Source organism: Megalops cyprinoides, chromosome 13 (assembly GCF_013368585.1).
Source record: "Megalops cyprinoides isolate fMegCyp1 chromosome 13, fMegCyp1.pri, whole genome shotgun sequence".
Taxonomy (NCBI): domain Eukaryota; kingdom Metazoa; phylum Chordata; class Actinopteri; order Elopiformes; family Megalopidae; genus Megalops; species Megalops cyprinoides.
In genome coordinates this window covers 23,613,151-23,630,671 of record NC_050595.1, presented here as the reverse complement: position 1 = coordinate 23,630,671, position 17,521 = coordinate 23,613,151, and the positions used below count along the sequence as shown (strand labels likewise).

The 17,521-nt window shown below is 42.8% G+C and overlaps 1 protein-coding gene across 1 annotated transcript; it reads left to right on the top strand.

Moving 5' to 3' along the window:
• The first annotated feature begins 2,169 nt into the window (after positions 1–2,169).
• LOC118787683 (cortexin domain-containing 1) lies at positions 2,170–12,752 on the top strand. Its single transcript, XM_036543286.1, has 2 exons — positions 2,170–2,256; positions 12,503–12,752. Exon 2 carries the CDS (start codon positions 12,560–12,562, stop codon positions 12,737–12,739), a length of 180 nt encoding a protein of 59 aa, XP_036399179.1. The 5' UTR covers positions 2,170–2,256; positions 12,503–12,559; the 3' UTR covers positions 12,740–12,752.
• Positions 12,753–17,521: the final 4,769 nt, after the last annotated feature.

Here is a 17,521-nt window from a genome sequence, read left to right as displayed (position 1 = left end):
GCGTAGTTAATTTTCCAGAAAGTTCTGGTCCTCCTGAGCTACGTTCAAACACCATCCACAATACTGAAAGGGCCATTATCACCTCGGGCAGCGGTGCCTGATAACACGTCCGCATCATTTAACTGCACTTTCTCATCCATCTTCTACCTCGCACTTAATTACATGCGCTCCGCTCTCTGGCCAGGCTTTGATAGTGCTCAAACTTGCAGTGTGTGAGAGCCAACAAAAAAGCGGCTTTGATGTGGCCAACCGCACCAGGCTGTGGGCTGCAGAGCGCAGGGAAACCTGGGCCTTTCAGGCTTTGCATGGTCAGTAGCAGTCCCGGGTGGTTAGAGCACATGTACTGAACATTTTTGTTCTTCTGTGCGATGGGAGAGAGAGAGGAGACCAACAGAGGGAAATTAATACATAGTAATACAGATGATTGAGATTGTGTTCTTTGTGAGTGGCAGCTCGCCAAATTAATTAATTAATTTTTAATTTTGTAATTTTTAAAAAAATTTCACTAGCGCCTGGTTGACTGTTTGAATTCAGTATTCCAAATGAATCTAAATTAATTTTCCTCAATCCCTAAAGGCAAAGAGGGTGGTGTTGAACCTCTGTCTTTGCATCCTCATACCTCTGATGAACAAACAAATGTTAGGTCACTGTTTTTGACTAAAGGATTTGTGAGCGTCACTGTTTTTCACTTTGGTTCAAGATCAGTTTGATCTTTACATTTATAATGGTCAAGGTTAGGATTGGGGTAGATAAACTGATCCTGGACAAGGAATTACAGGCGTTTTCTCCCCAGAGCTGTTAAATATGTGTGAGACTTTAAGCATTCTGTGTATTTTGTGCTGAAAGTGATGTCAGCCTTTACCATAAGACCCAATAAAGCTTTGAAGTATCCAATTTAACTTTAAAACTGAAATATTGTTTTAAAAGGACCAGTTTCCAAATTCAGTTAATGGCTCTGGAAAGGTACCTATATATATATAGGACCTATATTAGCTAATGTCTATGCTGAAATGACCTTAGTCAGCATTTCAGTCTCATTATTAAATCATGCAGTGCATTTTAGGTTAGCTTTTAGGTCAGGTTTTGCTAGGTAAACTTGTAACATTATTGCAGGATGTTGTTGGTTAATTTTGTGCAGTAATTACATTTTGAAATGATACCATTAGTATTATTGATTTCCCTCCTCTAATTGGCTCCTGTGCTAAGATGATTATCATTTTAAAAGTATACTATACAGAGTACAGTAAATACTGTTTTAGCTACATAGTAAAAAGAAAGGTTTTTATTTGATAGGTTGTAGATTGTAATAAAGCAAAATTAGGTAATAAGGGTTTAAGGCAAAAATGATATAGCTGATGCTGTGTGTGTGTGTGTGTGTGCACGCACGTATGTGTGTGTGTCTCTGTGTCTGTGTCTGTGTGTGAGACAGAACTTCTTGAAATAGGTGTTCTTCCTCTGATCTCGCAGGCAGCCATGCGCAGACATGTGTCATGTTTGCCCTTGACCGCCCCAGTTGGTGTTTGTGTTTGCACTGGGCAGGTGCGTGGCACGTCGCACTGATGCACCTGGCTGTGCCGCGCGGATGACAGCGGGGGCTGGCGGGGCTGACGGGGAGAACGGCGGACGTCTCCGCTTACCTCTGCTGCCTGTCCGGACGCATTACCGTCACTCCCCACGACGCCGACCTCTGCCATTGAAAAATAGGGAGTGGGGGGGCGGAGGGGGGGGGGGGGGGCTTCTGTTTTTGGCAGTATATCTCTGGCCTCAAAGATGCTCCTAACAACATCCACCTGAACATGAAAACCCTGATTCCTACTCAGTTTTGTAAGGGAGAAACGTGTAAGGGAACAAGAGAGCAGGAGCCTGTGTAGGGGTTAAGCAGAAAGGGAGACAGGCAGGCAGAGGGAGCGCGCACACACATACACACACACACACACACACACGCACACACACACCAGCAACAGCAGGGAGTTTGTGGGAGAATGAGAGGGCCGGCCTCCGTCTAGGAGCGGTGCAGCTCCACGAGCAGATCTGAGTGCAGACGAATGGGACCCTCGCTGCCCCCCCCCACCACTACCCCACCCCCGACGCGTCCATGTGGAGCCGCAGGAAGCCGCCACTTCCCCTGTCCCTCCGCGAAGGCGATGCAGTAAGAGATCTGTGTGGTAATGCAGCGGCGGGCACTGCTACGGCTCTGCTGAAGCCTGCCTGGGGAACGCTACTACTTTCTGCTCAACAGGATGTGAGAACAGGCAGGTAGATCCTTCTCTTTATTGTCCTTGCCACTGAACAGATGTACTTTTTTGCTGCTGTCTTTATTCTCTCTTTTTAATTGGGCAGATGCATGAAGGGACCGGCTGGCTAGTGTCCCTTTTTTTCCTGACACTCTCTGTTTCAGGGAGTCAGAGATATGGGCAGATCAGGCGGTGGGATGAATTTAACACAGGAAAAGGGTAGCACACACTTTGTAGTTTTGAAGCTTTTGTAGGATGAAAGCCGTTTGGTCCTTTTACATTAGATCTTTTGCTTGCGGTGGTCTGTGGCACGCGTCTAACATTGGCTAGGGATGAGCCAGGCAAATTAATTTTATTAATGTAATATTTGTGGAGTAATTTACTCTTGAATTTATTTATGAGTTGTTTTATATTTGAAAGCAGGAAAAGTTAACAAAGGTGTGGCTGAGGAAGCTAAAAAGTGTCATATTATCAGAAATATTCAAATAATGGTCTTTTGATGTCCTCCTAATGTTGCTGCAGTGTCTTTTCTCTTCTTCAGAAGTTTATGTCTCAGATGTTGGGCTTTTAAGATCTTTATCAAGCAGAATAACCTCCTTATTCAGTTAAATGCTCACACTTTGCTTGGTTATCCTCGCGTAATGGAGGCTAACACAATAGTAAGACCATTAAAGGTCCACTTCAGTTTAAATTCAATTAGAGTATCTGTATACGGAAGTTGGTCCTTTTTTGAACGCTTCACAGAAATGCGCTAGGAGGGAATATAATCACATTTCAATGTTTTACTCAAGTCTGTTATTGAATGGCATCTATTCAAGTAGAGAACTGAAAACAGAAAGGGATCGCAATTGATAAGATTGCAGTGGACTTAAGAAAAACAATTCATTTGTCATGTACTTCTTTTTTCTCTTTAATATAGTTATTGAAGTTACTCAATCTGAATATGACAAAGACTGAATACTCTGGTGAAATTGAAATTCTAAATGTCTGAGAACACAAAGGTCATATGAGAGACAGTATTGTTAAAGGGTTTACACTTAAGGATTAAGCTTTGAAGTGAGATGCCCTCAACGCCCCATGCGGATCAGCCCAGTCCCTCTCAGTAGACCTGTTTCCATGGTGCTATCCCATTTTGTCTGGGGGGGGTTTGCTCAGTATTAATTAGATTGTTTGTTTTTACAGATTCAACATGTTAAATATATGCGGGACTTTTCCCTCGGGGCCCTTTTCTTAGTGAGTAGAGGATTTTTTTCAGGGTGGCTTTCTGAGGCAGAAAATAAGCTGAGCAGTAATCAGTCAATTACCCGGGGCAAGAAAAGGTTATGGAGCTTCATCTCTGAGGCAATCTGTCGAGCCTATCAAAGCCAGTCAGTATTTACAAAATGTATGGCTTCAATAAAGCAGCTACTGTTTGACAAGGAGCTCATGAGTTAGTTTGATGAAATGGGGCTTGGAAAGACAAGTGTAACTCACAGAAGCCAGGAAGTTACTGCCGTATGAATTGTCCGAGGTATTCATCATTCTGAGAACAGCGGCGTCAGCTCATCCTAACACAGGCATTAGAGAGACGACCAGAATTCAACCCTCTTAATCTTTGATAATGTTTTTTTTTTAATATATGTGTCTTGTAGTTTCAAGTATGACAGCACAAATGCTGAGAATGCAAGTCTGGAGTGTACCTGAGTAGTGGTTTTACTTCTTCTCGTACGACCACACCACTGGCCTTATGCTCTGATAAACTGCTGAGGTCATGTCTCTCAGGAGAGGAAGAGTCGATTTAACATTATGCTATCAAAAAAGAGCCCAAAGTGTATTACATGCCTGGGGTCACACCAGACATTAATTCAATGGTCAACAAGGGTTCCCCTGGGCAACTATTCCTTCTCTGTTAAAGAAAACCTGGCAGCCTCAACAGAGCAAGGAACTGTGTCAGCAAGGAGACTGGGAGAGAGACACGGCTCAAGTCTGCTGGCACAAAAAGAGCAGATCAGTACCAAGATCGATGGGCTGTTTAGGAATGATCATTACTGTCAGTATTGGCACGATTGCTTCTTGATTGCACTTTAATGGACCTCTGTTGGACATAAGAAGTGACATGGGAGAATATATGTTACAATAATAGACACTCACTTTGCATTGTGAACCACATTTAAAAATAATTTCCTAGAAAATAAAACAGAATATTTGTATGGGGGGAGGGTATACCCTCACTCCTAGAAATGCAGCTAGGCGTTGCAAAAAAAAAGATTTGTTAAAACCCTTCCTATAATTCCAGGAGATTTGTGCTGGATGGATACATTGTCGCTCTCTCACGTAATAGAGAGATTAGCAGTTGCTCTTCCCCCCCCTCCTCCGAAATTAAGTCCCCTAACTGATAATGACCTTGGGGATTGAGACTCATAACTGCTGGACTCACATTAAAATTGGACTCACAGATCAAAACAAGCTGTTCCCTCAACCACTGGCCACATGAGCATAGTGGCGAGTTCTCTGGCTCCTAATGAACACGAAAGTGACTTTGTCCATTTTGATGCAATCATTGAAAGCCTGTCTCAGCCCTCCCTGCTTCCCACAAGCGAGTGGCTGAGTGATCTGAGATCTTCTTACTGAAAAGCACAATTAAACTGCTGGCTTCCTTAAGGTGTCTTCTCAGTGACTTATCAGAAACGGTCCTCTTCCCTCATCACAGTACATCTATGGCAGAGGCTGGTGCTTTACATGTGTTAAGACAGCTACTGATTTCACGCCCCAAATCCCTCCAAATTTTCACTCCTCCTTCCCAATTAAAGCGCCATCCAGTAGGGTGTGGCTCTGCGGCAGTCCCCTCTCAAGGACTCAAGTGAGGAGTGGAAGGCGCGTTGTCAGACCTGCCTTCAAACAGGCATTTTTCATGAACGATGGTAAAGGCCCTTTCCATCAGAGTCCGCCCACAGAGCCCGGTGTCGCCTCCTGTTTTTGTCAAAGAACGCAGGGACGACCTACCAGGTCAGGATTGCATGGAGGGCACTGCCTCATAACGCATCACATCACAGCGAGGACTAAGAGAAGGCAGAGATTGTGTCTGACACATAGCTGATTTAGCCCTGCCGTCCCCCCACATGGTCTGCCTGACTCAGCATGGGAGACAGAGGGAGTGATGGACATGGTAAGTAAGCCAGTTGACTGGACCTGTCTTGGGCCATAGTCCACCTAGTGGAAGCGGGAGAGGGTTCCAAGAGGAACCCAAACGGGACAAGCAACAGCAGTGGCATGGACAATCCCAGAAACCTCTGCCAAGTACAGTGGAAAATAGATTTATTTGCTTGAAGCTTGCCACCCCCTCTTTTACCCCCCAGCAAAGAAAATCATGCCGGGTCAGCAACACTCTTTAATTTGTTTACTACACCAGAGGGGCTGTGTGTTCTGAAATCAATGATCAGACTCCCTCAAGTATTATTGGCCTGCGACGAGAAGCCAATTGCCTTCAACCTATTGCTTCTGGATACTTGCCGGACTTTTGTCATTTTCCCCCACACAGTCCCTAATCACTAGAGGAAAGGGAGGGGGAGGAGGGCTGCTGGCTTCTGAAGTAAAGAAACACACACACACACACACACACAGCCGGGATTTGCCACCACAGCTCAGCAGGACGAGCCACCTCTTGCACTTAAGGATGCTTGACCCCCCACTCCATATGGCTACAGTACAGTGTCTCTCTTTGCAACTGCAGGAAAACCAGCAGACATAACAGATGTGCTCTGTCCCGCTTCTCCATGGCAGATGGGCTTCAATGAATGGCACCACAGACCAGAACTTTTACACCCCTGTAGAACGATAAAGGAGAGGGGCTGTTCAGCTGTTCCGATCAACATTGCTAGCCTTTTCGCCCACGCGGTAAAATCTAGCGGCCACCGTTAAGTCTGTCGCTCGAGCTTTGCTGCCTCAGTTCGCGGTGCCAGGCTCGACCAGACGAGATATGCTGGACCAGTGATTGACTTTTATTAAGTAGCCTCATATGAACGGGGCAGTTAATCATCGTGGCAAATTGCAGGAATATGTTCGGTGTCATACAATATTAAGGTTTAAATGATGACGCAGGGGAAGTGATCTATCTTCCGCGACAGTGCTGTATAGCTTCCCGAGCTCGCGATCAGGGCCCTGGCGCTTACATTTTAGCCACAGCACGCGAAAAATCATTGAAATATACCAATATGTGGTTCTGTCCTTGCCAAGGATCTTCCAGTCTTGTCCATAACTCACCCGTATTTACTTACGGATGGGACGCTGCGTGTCCCGGTCGGCGGTTTGAGTGGAATCGCTTTATTATGAAGCCGATTCATCATTTTAATTAGAACTCAACGGAAAAAAAAACAATTACCATTGATCACGGCGCTCCATCTTTGATGCCACATATTCTCTCTGTCGTGAGGACTCGCTTCGCTTCCCTAGTGCTATCTATCGGAGAAAAAGTGATCACGAAGGGTTATCATTTTAGAGCGCCTTTTATTCTTGCCTGTTTGTAACTACCCAGACTGATCTCTCTAATGCTGATGATAATACATTTAATGTTCCCTATGTATCAGTTTGAAGGTAATAACGTCTGCCACGTTTTGTAAAAATCTATATGTCAGGGTTATTCTTCAAAGGATGTACAAAGAAGCTCGTAAATAATAAACGAGGGTACAGGGAGCTCGTTGGAGCACCCTTCAGGTTTGCTGCAGCAATATTAATGGGACTGAATGCGCGCGCTCTGAGTATGTAGGCTACTTTTCCGCTTGATAAGCAAGTTAATATTTAAACACTTTATGGTAAAATTTTGTAATGAAGATTTTTCCAAACCAAGCGACGTTTCCAATCCTAACGGTTATTTTGACAATAGTGCATATTGATTCATTTCTATTCAGGATATACCACATTCCATGTAAAATATTATCCACTTGAGCAGTGATTTAATATCAATATGCAGCCAACGTTTTGATCCTCGAGCAACGAAATGGAGAACTTTTTGGTTTTGAAGTTTTGCTAGTTTTTAATCGGCAACTTTGATTTGGTTACAATTTCTACCGCGAGCTTTTTCTTAACGTTTCTCTGTGTCGAGACATCCAATCAAAGGACAAACTATACACTTCTTTTCTCCGTGTTGATTTAATTCAAAGATGAAAGGTATCCTTTTTGGAGTCTTCGGTTGACAGAGTCAGCTGTAATTCTCAATTAAATTGCTAATGGCGTTACCAAGGTTACAGTTCTCTGAGTCCTTGAAAGAGTAATAATCACTGTTTCACTGTGGGCCCAGCAGCACCCACAAAAAAGATCAGTGCGGATTGAAGGAGAAATTGCTTATTAGTTTGATGTCTGCAAGGTAATCCCCCAAAACGCTGACACAGGTAGAGTACAGTTTTCCCTAATACCTGAGGTGAGGTCTCAGAGCCCTTTTCACATTTTGAATTATGGTGCAGCTCTGTTGTTTAAGTTGATTATTTTAGGGACCCTTGGGTCCCTGTTTAAGTCCGATTATTAACTATTATAATTAACTATTATTGAGGGTGCTGTCTGGCATCGAAAAAACTGTCTGAGCATGCTTCTTTGTGTGTGCACAGGGCTACTGGGTTGCTACCACACTAAATCATTGAAGCATCCATAAAAAAAAACATTTTTACATCAGATGATTTATCCTAGAAACACTTAAACAACTGTACTGACAGACATTCCTTGATCACTACCCCTTCTATCAGAGAGCAAATAACCAGGTGCTGCTGTGTTCTAAATTATAGTAGGCAAATTATATCAGTACTAATCCGTTCTACAACAGACAGAGAAGCCCAATGATATCAGTAATTCTCTGTTGTAAAGCAGGCTGCCGGCAAATGATATCAGTACTTCTCTGCCCTACAGCAGACAGACAGCAAATAATATCAATACTTCTCTGCCCCACAGCAGACAGGCCCAAATGAGGTCAGGGGAGTGGAGAAGGAGACAGAGGGCAAATGCTCAAACCAGGAGTGGGAGTAATGGGTTGTGGCATGTGTAAGACTCCAGAAATAATGGGGGAAATAGTCCTGGGGCTCTAGAAAGCAATCCTAAATCCCGCTGTTGCATAGTTTTTGAGTCATACAGCTGCAATTGGAAAGTGGTAAATAGACCATATAGCATCAATTTATCTGATACATCTGACATACTGTGCTGTAGAATGAGTTCTCTCCATAGGCTTGGAGAATAGAGGTAATATTTTATCTCATCATTGATAGGTAAATAACCCACACAGTCCTCCTGGCAAAAATCACTGCTGTTTCTTTATTGATGGAAGCTGGCTTACATTTCTGTCACACAGGGCCTTTATGCTCTGATAAAGTTCTGCGGGACAAAAGTGCTTTCCAGTTTGCATGAGTTCAGCAAAGGTGATCTTTGCAAGGAGCAGTCTGAGGGGGGCTTTTTTCTAAAGATATTTTCTGGGAAGCAGCTGTAAAATGCTTTTGATGTGTGGTATTACTATCTTGAATGCCTTACTTCATCTCAACATCATTCAGAGTATTAGTTTATTAGTGTGCCACAGCAGACACTATATAGAAAATTAGTCACACATCTCTGTCCACAATTGATCTGCCTGCTTCAATCAGTAAGCATTGCCCTCCTCATATTGACAACATCATTACTGATCTGTAAAACGCGTTTGGATTTTTTTTTCAGTATTTATATGTTCCCCTTATCTTTCCAAGGCAGTATTGACAGTGATTTCAACCCTCTTTCATGAGTATTTGCTCTTGAATTACTGCATAGTAATAATCAAAACATTAATTCACTTCATTACTTTGCTCCACACCCTCTTCCCCTAATCAGGCCGCCGGTGTAGAAAATGTGCAAAGTCTAAGTTAAAAGCTTCTCTCCATCACTCATTCTGAGGGACCGCACACGAGAATTAATGTGACAATTATGAGTCTGGGTGGATACATTAGAATGGCTGAGAAATGAAATGAGTCATTGGCGGGACTGCCGGGCTGGTGGAAGGACGGGACAGAGCTTGTCACTGAGATGGAGTGTCAGCACGCCACCCCACAGAGCTACGAGGGTGTTCATAGGTTACCAAAAAACATACTAATTTGCACTGCTGTCTGTAAGAACATGTAAACCCTCATATAGGTTAGATGAGATTAGATGCAACAACAACCTGATTGTATATCAGCTAATGATTCCCACAACACCGTCGCCTTGAAGTGGGCAGAGACTTAACAGAGGAAGAGAATGGAGCGATGGCAATGCTATTTATAATGAATGAGGACGGAGCTGAGTGCTGGCTCTGGGTGATGGTCGTCCAGGCTGGCCATCATTAAGACATGAAAAGGGATGGCGTCACAGAGATGGTATCAGTCTGCCGTGGGGCACTGCAATATATCACTTAATAGAGTTTTAGGTCCGAGAAGACCTGCTAATTTCTTTGCTTAGCAAGGTGGGTGTGACTACTACTGATTTCTATAATATCACCATACCATTAATGATCTCAGTATTTTTCTGTGTATCTACATACTGTCTATACTTACCTTCTGTACCTGTGATTTTCTGGCAAATCAAGTGTTATCATTGTACATTCATTTGGCAGAAAATCTGATTCAGAGTTATGGCAAGATATATTAATTACAAATCACAGGAACAACAAAAACAACAACAATAGGTACAGGACAGTCAAATTTTCAGTAAATAGTCAGTAATAAGTAAATGAACATGGTTTAATGTGCTCAAGTAACCATCGTGTGCCCATATAGCTTACATGATTCAGTTTGTTAGGTTTATTAATTGAATTAAAATGGTGGACTCCTCTGTTCCTCTGTTCTTCTTCCCCCTTCCAATGGAAGTTTATTTGGAGTAAAATGTTGGTTTTGTTTGACCTGACCGGCCCGCTGCTGTTCTAGCAGGGAGTGCAGCACAGCGCTCTGCACTCAGGCCTGGCAGCCTGCCGGCATAAATGAGTGACGCTGCCGACATTATTTGTGCGGCAACAAAGACACAGCCGGGATGTACTCAATTATACTGAAACAGGCAGACAGATACCTCACATTTCCAAATTCATGTAACATTTGCAGTTTGTCCTAGAAGAATGGGGGAAAAGAATTACTGAAGCATTAGTCAAGAATAAGCCCATCATTCTGTCAATGTCTTTTTCTTTCAGCTCTGCATTTCCATCTGTGTCATTCTGTGGATGGATTTAATGACGATTTAAAGAAGTTTTCAAATCAGGATCCTCAACTGAATTGATTCTCATTCATTTGCAATCAGACCAGGCATGTTAATGTATTTCAATGGACCGCAAAGACAATTACAGTGGTGTAATCCAGACATTTAGCATGCATTGAAGAAGTTATGACCAGCAGTTTGCATTTAATGCACGGACAGTAAAAATGACTGATGTGCCAAGAGATGTAGAGAGCTGTTATATTGACTGACCTTAACAGGCCATGAATATGAGTGGGGAATGATATGATTATTGTCATGTTAGTACACCTTACATAAAAATGGCAGAGTAGTATCATTAATTAATTTGGCTGACATTTTTTACCAATGCAGCAATGCAGTAGTATCTCCGTTTGTTGTTGGCAGGATACAGAAGTGACACAAAAGATCCACAAAAATCCCAGTGATAAGAGGCCAGAATCACCATTTTTATTGTTGTTTTATCATTCCAATTATACATGCATCCACTGCCTAGACCGTTACCTGTAATGGATCTGTTTTCCTGTATGTTGGCATGGCAGAACTTGTCCAACCTCTGTGTGTGTGCAGAGCTCCTGGCAGAAATTGTTCAACCTCTGTGTGTGTGCAGAGCTCCTGTTTTCCCCTCTAAGACAGGATCAAAGAGAACTGCAGATTCATGATTCTGCACGTACAGTATGGTGCACAGAATGCGCCATGAAATACAGCCCAGGTCTAGTAAAAGACAAGGTAGTGCTGAGTCATACAGCATCACTCTATAAGGCACAGCATTTCTTCAATAAATATTAGTGGAATTCAAGAAATACGTAGATAAACATGTTTTTTCTCCTCTCAGGCCACAATTTTCATGTTAAATTATACTTTTTTTTGTTCTGAAGATCTCATAATGCCTTTGATATAAATGGACAATTTTCTTTCAATGATTTGTTTTGGTTTTGGGGCGAAGTGCAGAGCTCTGGATACTTACAGTTGTCTGTTTGACAGATGGACCATTCTGCAATGGGAAGTAAACGCTGATAGAGAAATATTTGTCAACACGCTTATCTGTGCTTTCAGAGGCCCCATTATTAGCGGAAACAATGGCTATTGTTCAGCGGTGTCCAGTGATCTCCAAATATGGGAGACTGTAAGCCCACCTTCATTTGATAATTATCCTTAACCTGTTTATGATAGATTTACACGATTCATGGCCATGCAAATTTTAACAAGAATCGCCCATTAGCAGCTGGTTTTATTTTCCCTTGATTTCTTTGAGTGTCATGGCTCTGGCTCTGTGGCTTTCACATGAGATCATTTTAGTTGTAATGGGTAAAACATATGGGTTTAAGTTAAGTCTGTTATCTCTTTGTTAAAATGACAATGATTTCATGTGACCCAGTCTCTTTGGTATGATGGAACTCATTTAATAAGCACAAAGATGATGATGCCACACAATAAGGACAAATGGAAACAGCTGCTGATGAAGTGATCCTCACTAAAATTGACAAGCTTTGTAGTAGTGAAGACCATGTTCAGTTTAGTGGTAGGTTCTCTGCCTCCCCTGTCTGAAAGCTCACCAGCCACTGCTGTTATAGTTAATTTAGGCTACTGGTACCTTAAACCGTGCAGGCACTAAGTAGATCAATAACACTTAACCTACAGCACAGCGTACCTATACTTCATTATATTGAAAGCACACACCGATACCTTGAGAGAAACAGACATCAATATCCAACGCTTCAGAATGTGGCTTTGTTAACCCAAACCTTTAATTCCCTCGTCAATGCAATTATTGGGACTAATTAGTCAAAATGACCTCACCAGGCGCGCAAAGTGTTTGTAAGATTGATCATTCAAAGACCCAGGCATCCTCAGGATCGTGGATCTCTCTTGATTGTGCGTTTCATCTCTGTAGCTGCTGACCCCATTAGATTACACCCTGCCTGTCAAAACAAAAGGACCACTAAAGAGGTTGCACAGCTGAATATCCCCAAAGGGTCCCATAAAAACAATAATGATCTTAGGGATTTGCCTCTGGTGGCTGCATGGACCGCCCCTCCCCACACGCCTAACGCCGGGCCTGTGTGTCTCTCCCTCCCCTCCCCTCTCAGATAAGAGATCAGGATGGTAGCACTGGCGGCCCGCATCGATGAGGACAGACCGAAGCGATGGAGGAGCCAACGCCCGACCCCGCCTATGTCGACGTGGACCAGGGATTAACTCTGGCATGCATCGCCTTCCTCTGCCTCCTGCTGGTCGCCATGATCATCCGCTGTGCCAAGGTCATCATGGACCCCTACAGCGCCATCCCCACCTCCACCTGGGAGGAGCAGCACCTGGATGACTGACAGCGGGTTGGACACGTCCACCACCTATGGGCCCTGCCTCCACAGCATGGGGCGGGTGGTCCTCTCCCAGCACACATATGTGGGGAGAGAGATGGATGGAGAGATTGAGAGTGGGGAGTAGGTCCCATTTGGTCTGCTCTGAGTGAAAGAGCCTATTGAGACCCGCTGGTGTCTCCCATAGAGTGGGTCCTGTAAGGTGGAGCTGTTCCACTAGCTGAGCACACATACAACCCCACACAGCCGACTACCTGCTGGGCCTCTTTGCAGGAAAAAACTCTCCACCCTCCCCCCTCCCAGCACCCAGTTAAATCCAGTGGGAGCCAAAACAAACTTTGGGTTGGAAACATTCCTATGTTGGACTGCTGCAACCCTCACAAGCTCCATCTTTTCGAGCCTCTGGCAGGAACAAAGACCATATTTCATCCAGTATGCATTGACTTTCTCTGCTAAAAAAATAATATGGTATACTTAATAACGAGGAAAGTTTTGCCTCCTATTTACACAAAAAATGTGTGTTTTCTACATTTTTTCTAATAGTCATGACTGATGGAATGATGTACTGGACATTGATCCGTTCAAACAGAGACTAACCATAGGCCTCAATCTGTTGAATTGCAGGGTTAATACCATAAAGAAGCACCAGAGAATATACTGTACGTATATTTCCTCCTGTTAGACCACATTATCAATGGCTGCGTGGTGCAGCTGTGAAAAATGGCTGTCCTGTTCCAGCATTACTGCAGGCTCAAACGCTGCAGTGCCTGCCTCTGTAATGATTCATTGTCTAGGCTACAGATGGAGAAAATTCAGCTTCTCTCCAGTTACCTTGAATTCTCTCAGTTCACTACAACAGTATGTTACATGAGCTTGCACAATGTAATTCCTTTCTCAGTTTGCTTTTGATACCTGAGTTATGTCTCCGAGAAGTGCTATGGATCGCTTGTCAAACTTGTATTTTGAGCTGCATGTTATCAAAGTGCCTCAGCTAAAACAACAAAGATTGTCTTGGATAGTTTTCAGCCTTTATAATAAAATAATGCAGCATACGGAACAAAGTGGCAGTGGATGGCACAGATAAGGTCTCTGTTTGGTATGAGACAACATCCAGCTAAATTAAGCCTGTTTATTGTTATACTTAATAAAGAAAAAGATTAATTAAACAATGCCTGCCTTCTGTTAAATCAAACTTTGCTTGTATGTGAATATGTACACATAGATATATATATGGTCTACATCAGCCATTTGTCCTAATGGGTTTCAGACCTTGTTACAATACTATTAAACATTTGCGTGAAACAGTAATTTTTCATTATCTTATATGTATTAATTAGGTCACCTGAAAGCCTCTGTGAAATTTAATTCTGTTCCTCTCCCGAGGGCAGGATTAATTATCTCAAGGCTTTCTGCAAGTCCAGCTGTGCGGTTTGGCTTGTCTCTGTCCAAGTTTCACACAGAAAGACAGAAAGCCCTGATCAATACGTGACCATTTTAGCAGTTCGTCTGTCTTACCCAGTCTGGCTGCCTCATGGCGGTCATCCATCATCCAGCTCCGACGGCCTGACGTTGCAAAATAAATGAAAGAATTCAAACATTTTAAGTTACAGGTCACAAAAACCGTGGGCTCATATTCCACGCAGGAGTGAAATATGTCTTCAATTAGGGTGATTAATCACCCGGGCCTTTCTGCAGCGGGAGACGGGAGCACGTGACTTGGATGGCGGCGTAATATTTATATCACGCCGCCTTCTCCTGGAGCCAGGCGCGCAGCAGACCCAAGCAGGCCCCCACCAACAAAGCGTTCACTGTCACCTCTCTGCAGCCTTGCAGGAAAAGGTCAGAGGTGCTCCCAGGTCCGGGCGTGAAGGGAATGTGCAGAGCATTTGCTGGGGGTTTGCGTGTGACTTCAGACGCTGTTGCTGGCCTGGTACGTGAATGAACGCTTCACACTTTGTCACCATTCTTCCCCCCAACCCCAACAGGAGGAGCTGACCTCAGATATCCTTTCTCCATAGTGTGACATGTTTTCCTACTGCGCCTCCATGGCCTCCGTTCCCGATGAAAGTGACACTCTGTGATGTGAAGGACATGACACTCAGGACTTGCCTCAGCTCTTTCACCCTGTGTATGTCACTAGCACGCATGCAAAATAACTGCGCTCAGTTTAAAATAACAGCAAATACAAGATGGAGTTCTGCTAGTTGAATTCAATGCTCCTTAGCCCTGCGGCACTGAATCACTCCTGTTAATTAGAGCGGCCAAATAATTCTGTGATTTATCACGCAGGAGACCAAAAACAGTAGCCAAGACCTGCAGTACCGTATCTCCTTTTCAAGTGGTCATTTCTGTTTCTCCTGCCTTTCAATTTGAGAAAGCTCCTCTGCGAGTGACTTCTGCAGGTTTTCTTCCATCTTCTCCATTCTCCATCATACATAGTATGGTGCTTTTTTTTCAAAGTTATTCAAACTTGTGCAATTTGTTAGCATACTTTCGGAAACTGTAACCTTGCAAAGTGATTTGTGTTCTAAAGCAATCCTCTAAAGAGGATTATTTCAATAAAATTGTGAATATTTAGTTTATTAGCCATATTTTGTGAAGCTGAGAAGTATTTTTTCATGGGGCCCACCATCTAATCAAATCAGAACATTTTTTTCTACCCGTTCTGTTCTTTTAAATGGCACAATCTGTCATTTTCTTGGAAAAGAAACTTGCAGTTCACTTTGCTCTTATAAACGTTTGTTTGGACTGTAAATTGTGCTCAGAAGCGGCATTAAAAATTCACAGTAGTTTCGCGCCACTTCATTATTTGTGTGAATAATGCGGGACGGCTTGTCTGACTGTTTGAAAAGCTCTCTTGTAAAAAGGCAATATCAGAAAGTGAAGGCACTGCGTGCTCAATCAGCTACCCTTCAGGGGTTCACACGCACAAGAAAATGGTGCCTCTCTCTATGATCTCTCTGTGATCAATATCCATTACGGCTTATTTTTTGGTGTGGTAAAAAATGGATTTCCACCAAACCCTCTCACTGCTGCAGAGGGCCTTTGGTGTTCTCCCCAAGCTGATCACCGCCTACACGCATTATGCGTACAGTCCAAATATGATAACCTCTCCACAGAATTCATCTTGCGAATATTGACATTTTATTTTATTTATTTCAGTATTCATTTTTGGATGGTAGGCATCCTTGTTTGGACAGCTGCTTCTAGCCTGTTTCGGGGGGAATAAAGTGGTAATATTTTTATGGATTTCCACCCTTTGACGTATGAAGTAGATGGATAAATGATGTAAGGAAATCAGATGAGAGTAAAAAACAACACATTATATAACTTTGGGGAATTTTTTAAAACTATTATTTTATATTTTTGTACACAATGTATGCAAGCACATGGACAGGTGCAATGTATATGCATTTCCACTATCTGCATTCTGTACAGAAATACTGTATATTGTATATAAGTATAAGTGTGGTTTGTGTGTGTACTTATTTATGTATATGTGTGTCAATTTTCTCAATATTTTGACAGTTTCTTAACAATGAATCAGATTTTCTATGCAGATGTAACAACCTGAATTGGAGTTTTTCCAAAGCATTTGTGCACAGACAGATTGTATCTCACATTGGATGTAACAGTAAAAAATGAATCAAAAACTGATCTTTCAGTCCTCTGCTCACCTGTACCTTTATACCATTCTCTATACGAGCTCTCCCTTTGAGCACACCCCTTACCAAACTAATCTCTGTGAAAGCCACCTGGGTCAAAAACATTCATGTGTGTGACTCCTGGAACCCTCACAAGCTTTCTACTCTCGTTCCAAGTACAAGGACCTTGTTTTGACCAGTATTCATTTATTTCCTCCATACAAAACCTAGTTGTGATAGGACACACACAGCCATGAAGTGTAACACAGGTACATGAATGACTGTCACAAACGTCAAGTATACTTGATGAATTAAGGACGTTTTCCTCTGTTGAGTGTGTCCATGTTCTACATTTTTTGTAACAGTCATGTCAAACTGGTTTAGAACTCTGTGGTTACCAGATGACTTGCCCTTACATCATGCCTCACTGACAGCATGTTTAATTGTGGCACCAGAGTGAACTGTTCTAAGGACCGCTTTTCAGAAGGTAAATCTGCCCATGCCTGGCAGACAAACATTACTTTCCAAACTCATTATGTCAAAGACTTGTAGATATATGCTTGTCAACATTTTTCCTAGTTTGCATCCCCTCCCCCTAGTCCCATGTGTATTGAATGGGTTTTAATCGCTGTTTAAAATCTCATGTTTCTGAAAGATAGACTGTATTACTTAACTCCCTGGGGAAAACATGGCATAAAATGACAGACCATTAAGCCAATGTTTATTCTTCATCTAGTCTTCACCCTCCCAGAAGAAGACTGTCCTAACTCTATCTTCATACAGCTCCTATTCCACTGACTTTGGCCTTATGTTTCACTCTCTTCCAGCACTGAGTTCTTTGCAAGCCTCCGTTTTGAAGACTTTTTTTCCCTAGTATGTGCAATAAAGTGATTAACCCAGTAACAACCATGGTTATTTTGGTCCAATCCCAGAGGACGTTATAGTTATCTCATATCAATCTGTCACCATAGCATTGCATGAATATTAGCTTTAGCTTTATGTTATTCTACTCATTGGGAGGACTGCTGCACTGCTGTCCTGCTCACTGTGTACCAGAACAAATAATGTTTATTATTAATATGGAGAAAAGGTACATCCTGCAGAAACTACTAAAAAATGTCATAAAGAATCTGCCCATATATCT

What these genes read in the sequence shown, in the direction of transcription:
- LOC118787683 (XM_036543286.1), top strand. Translation starts at nt 12,560, where the DNA reads ATGGAGGAGCCAACGCCCGACCCCGCCTATGTCGACGTGGACCAGGGA.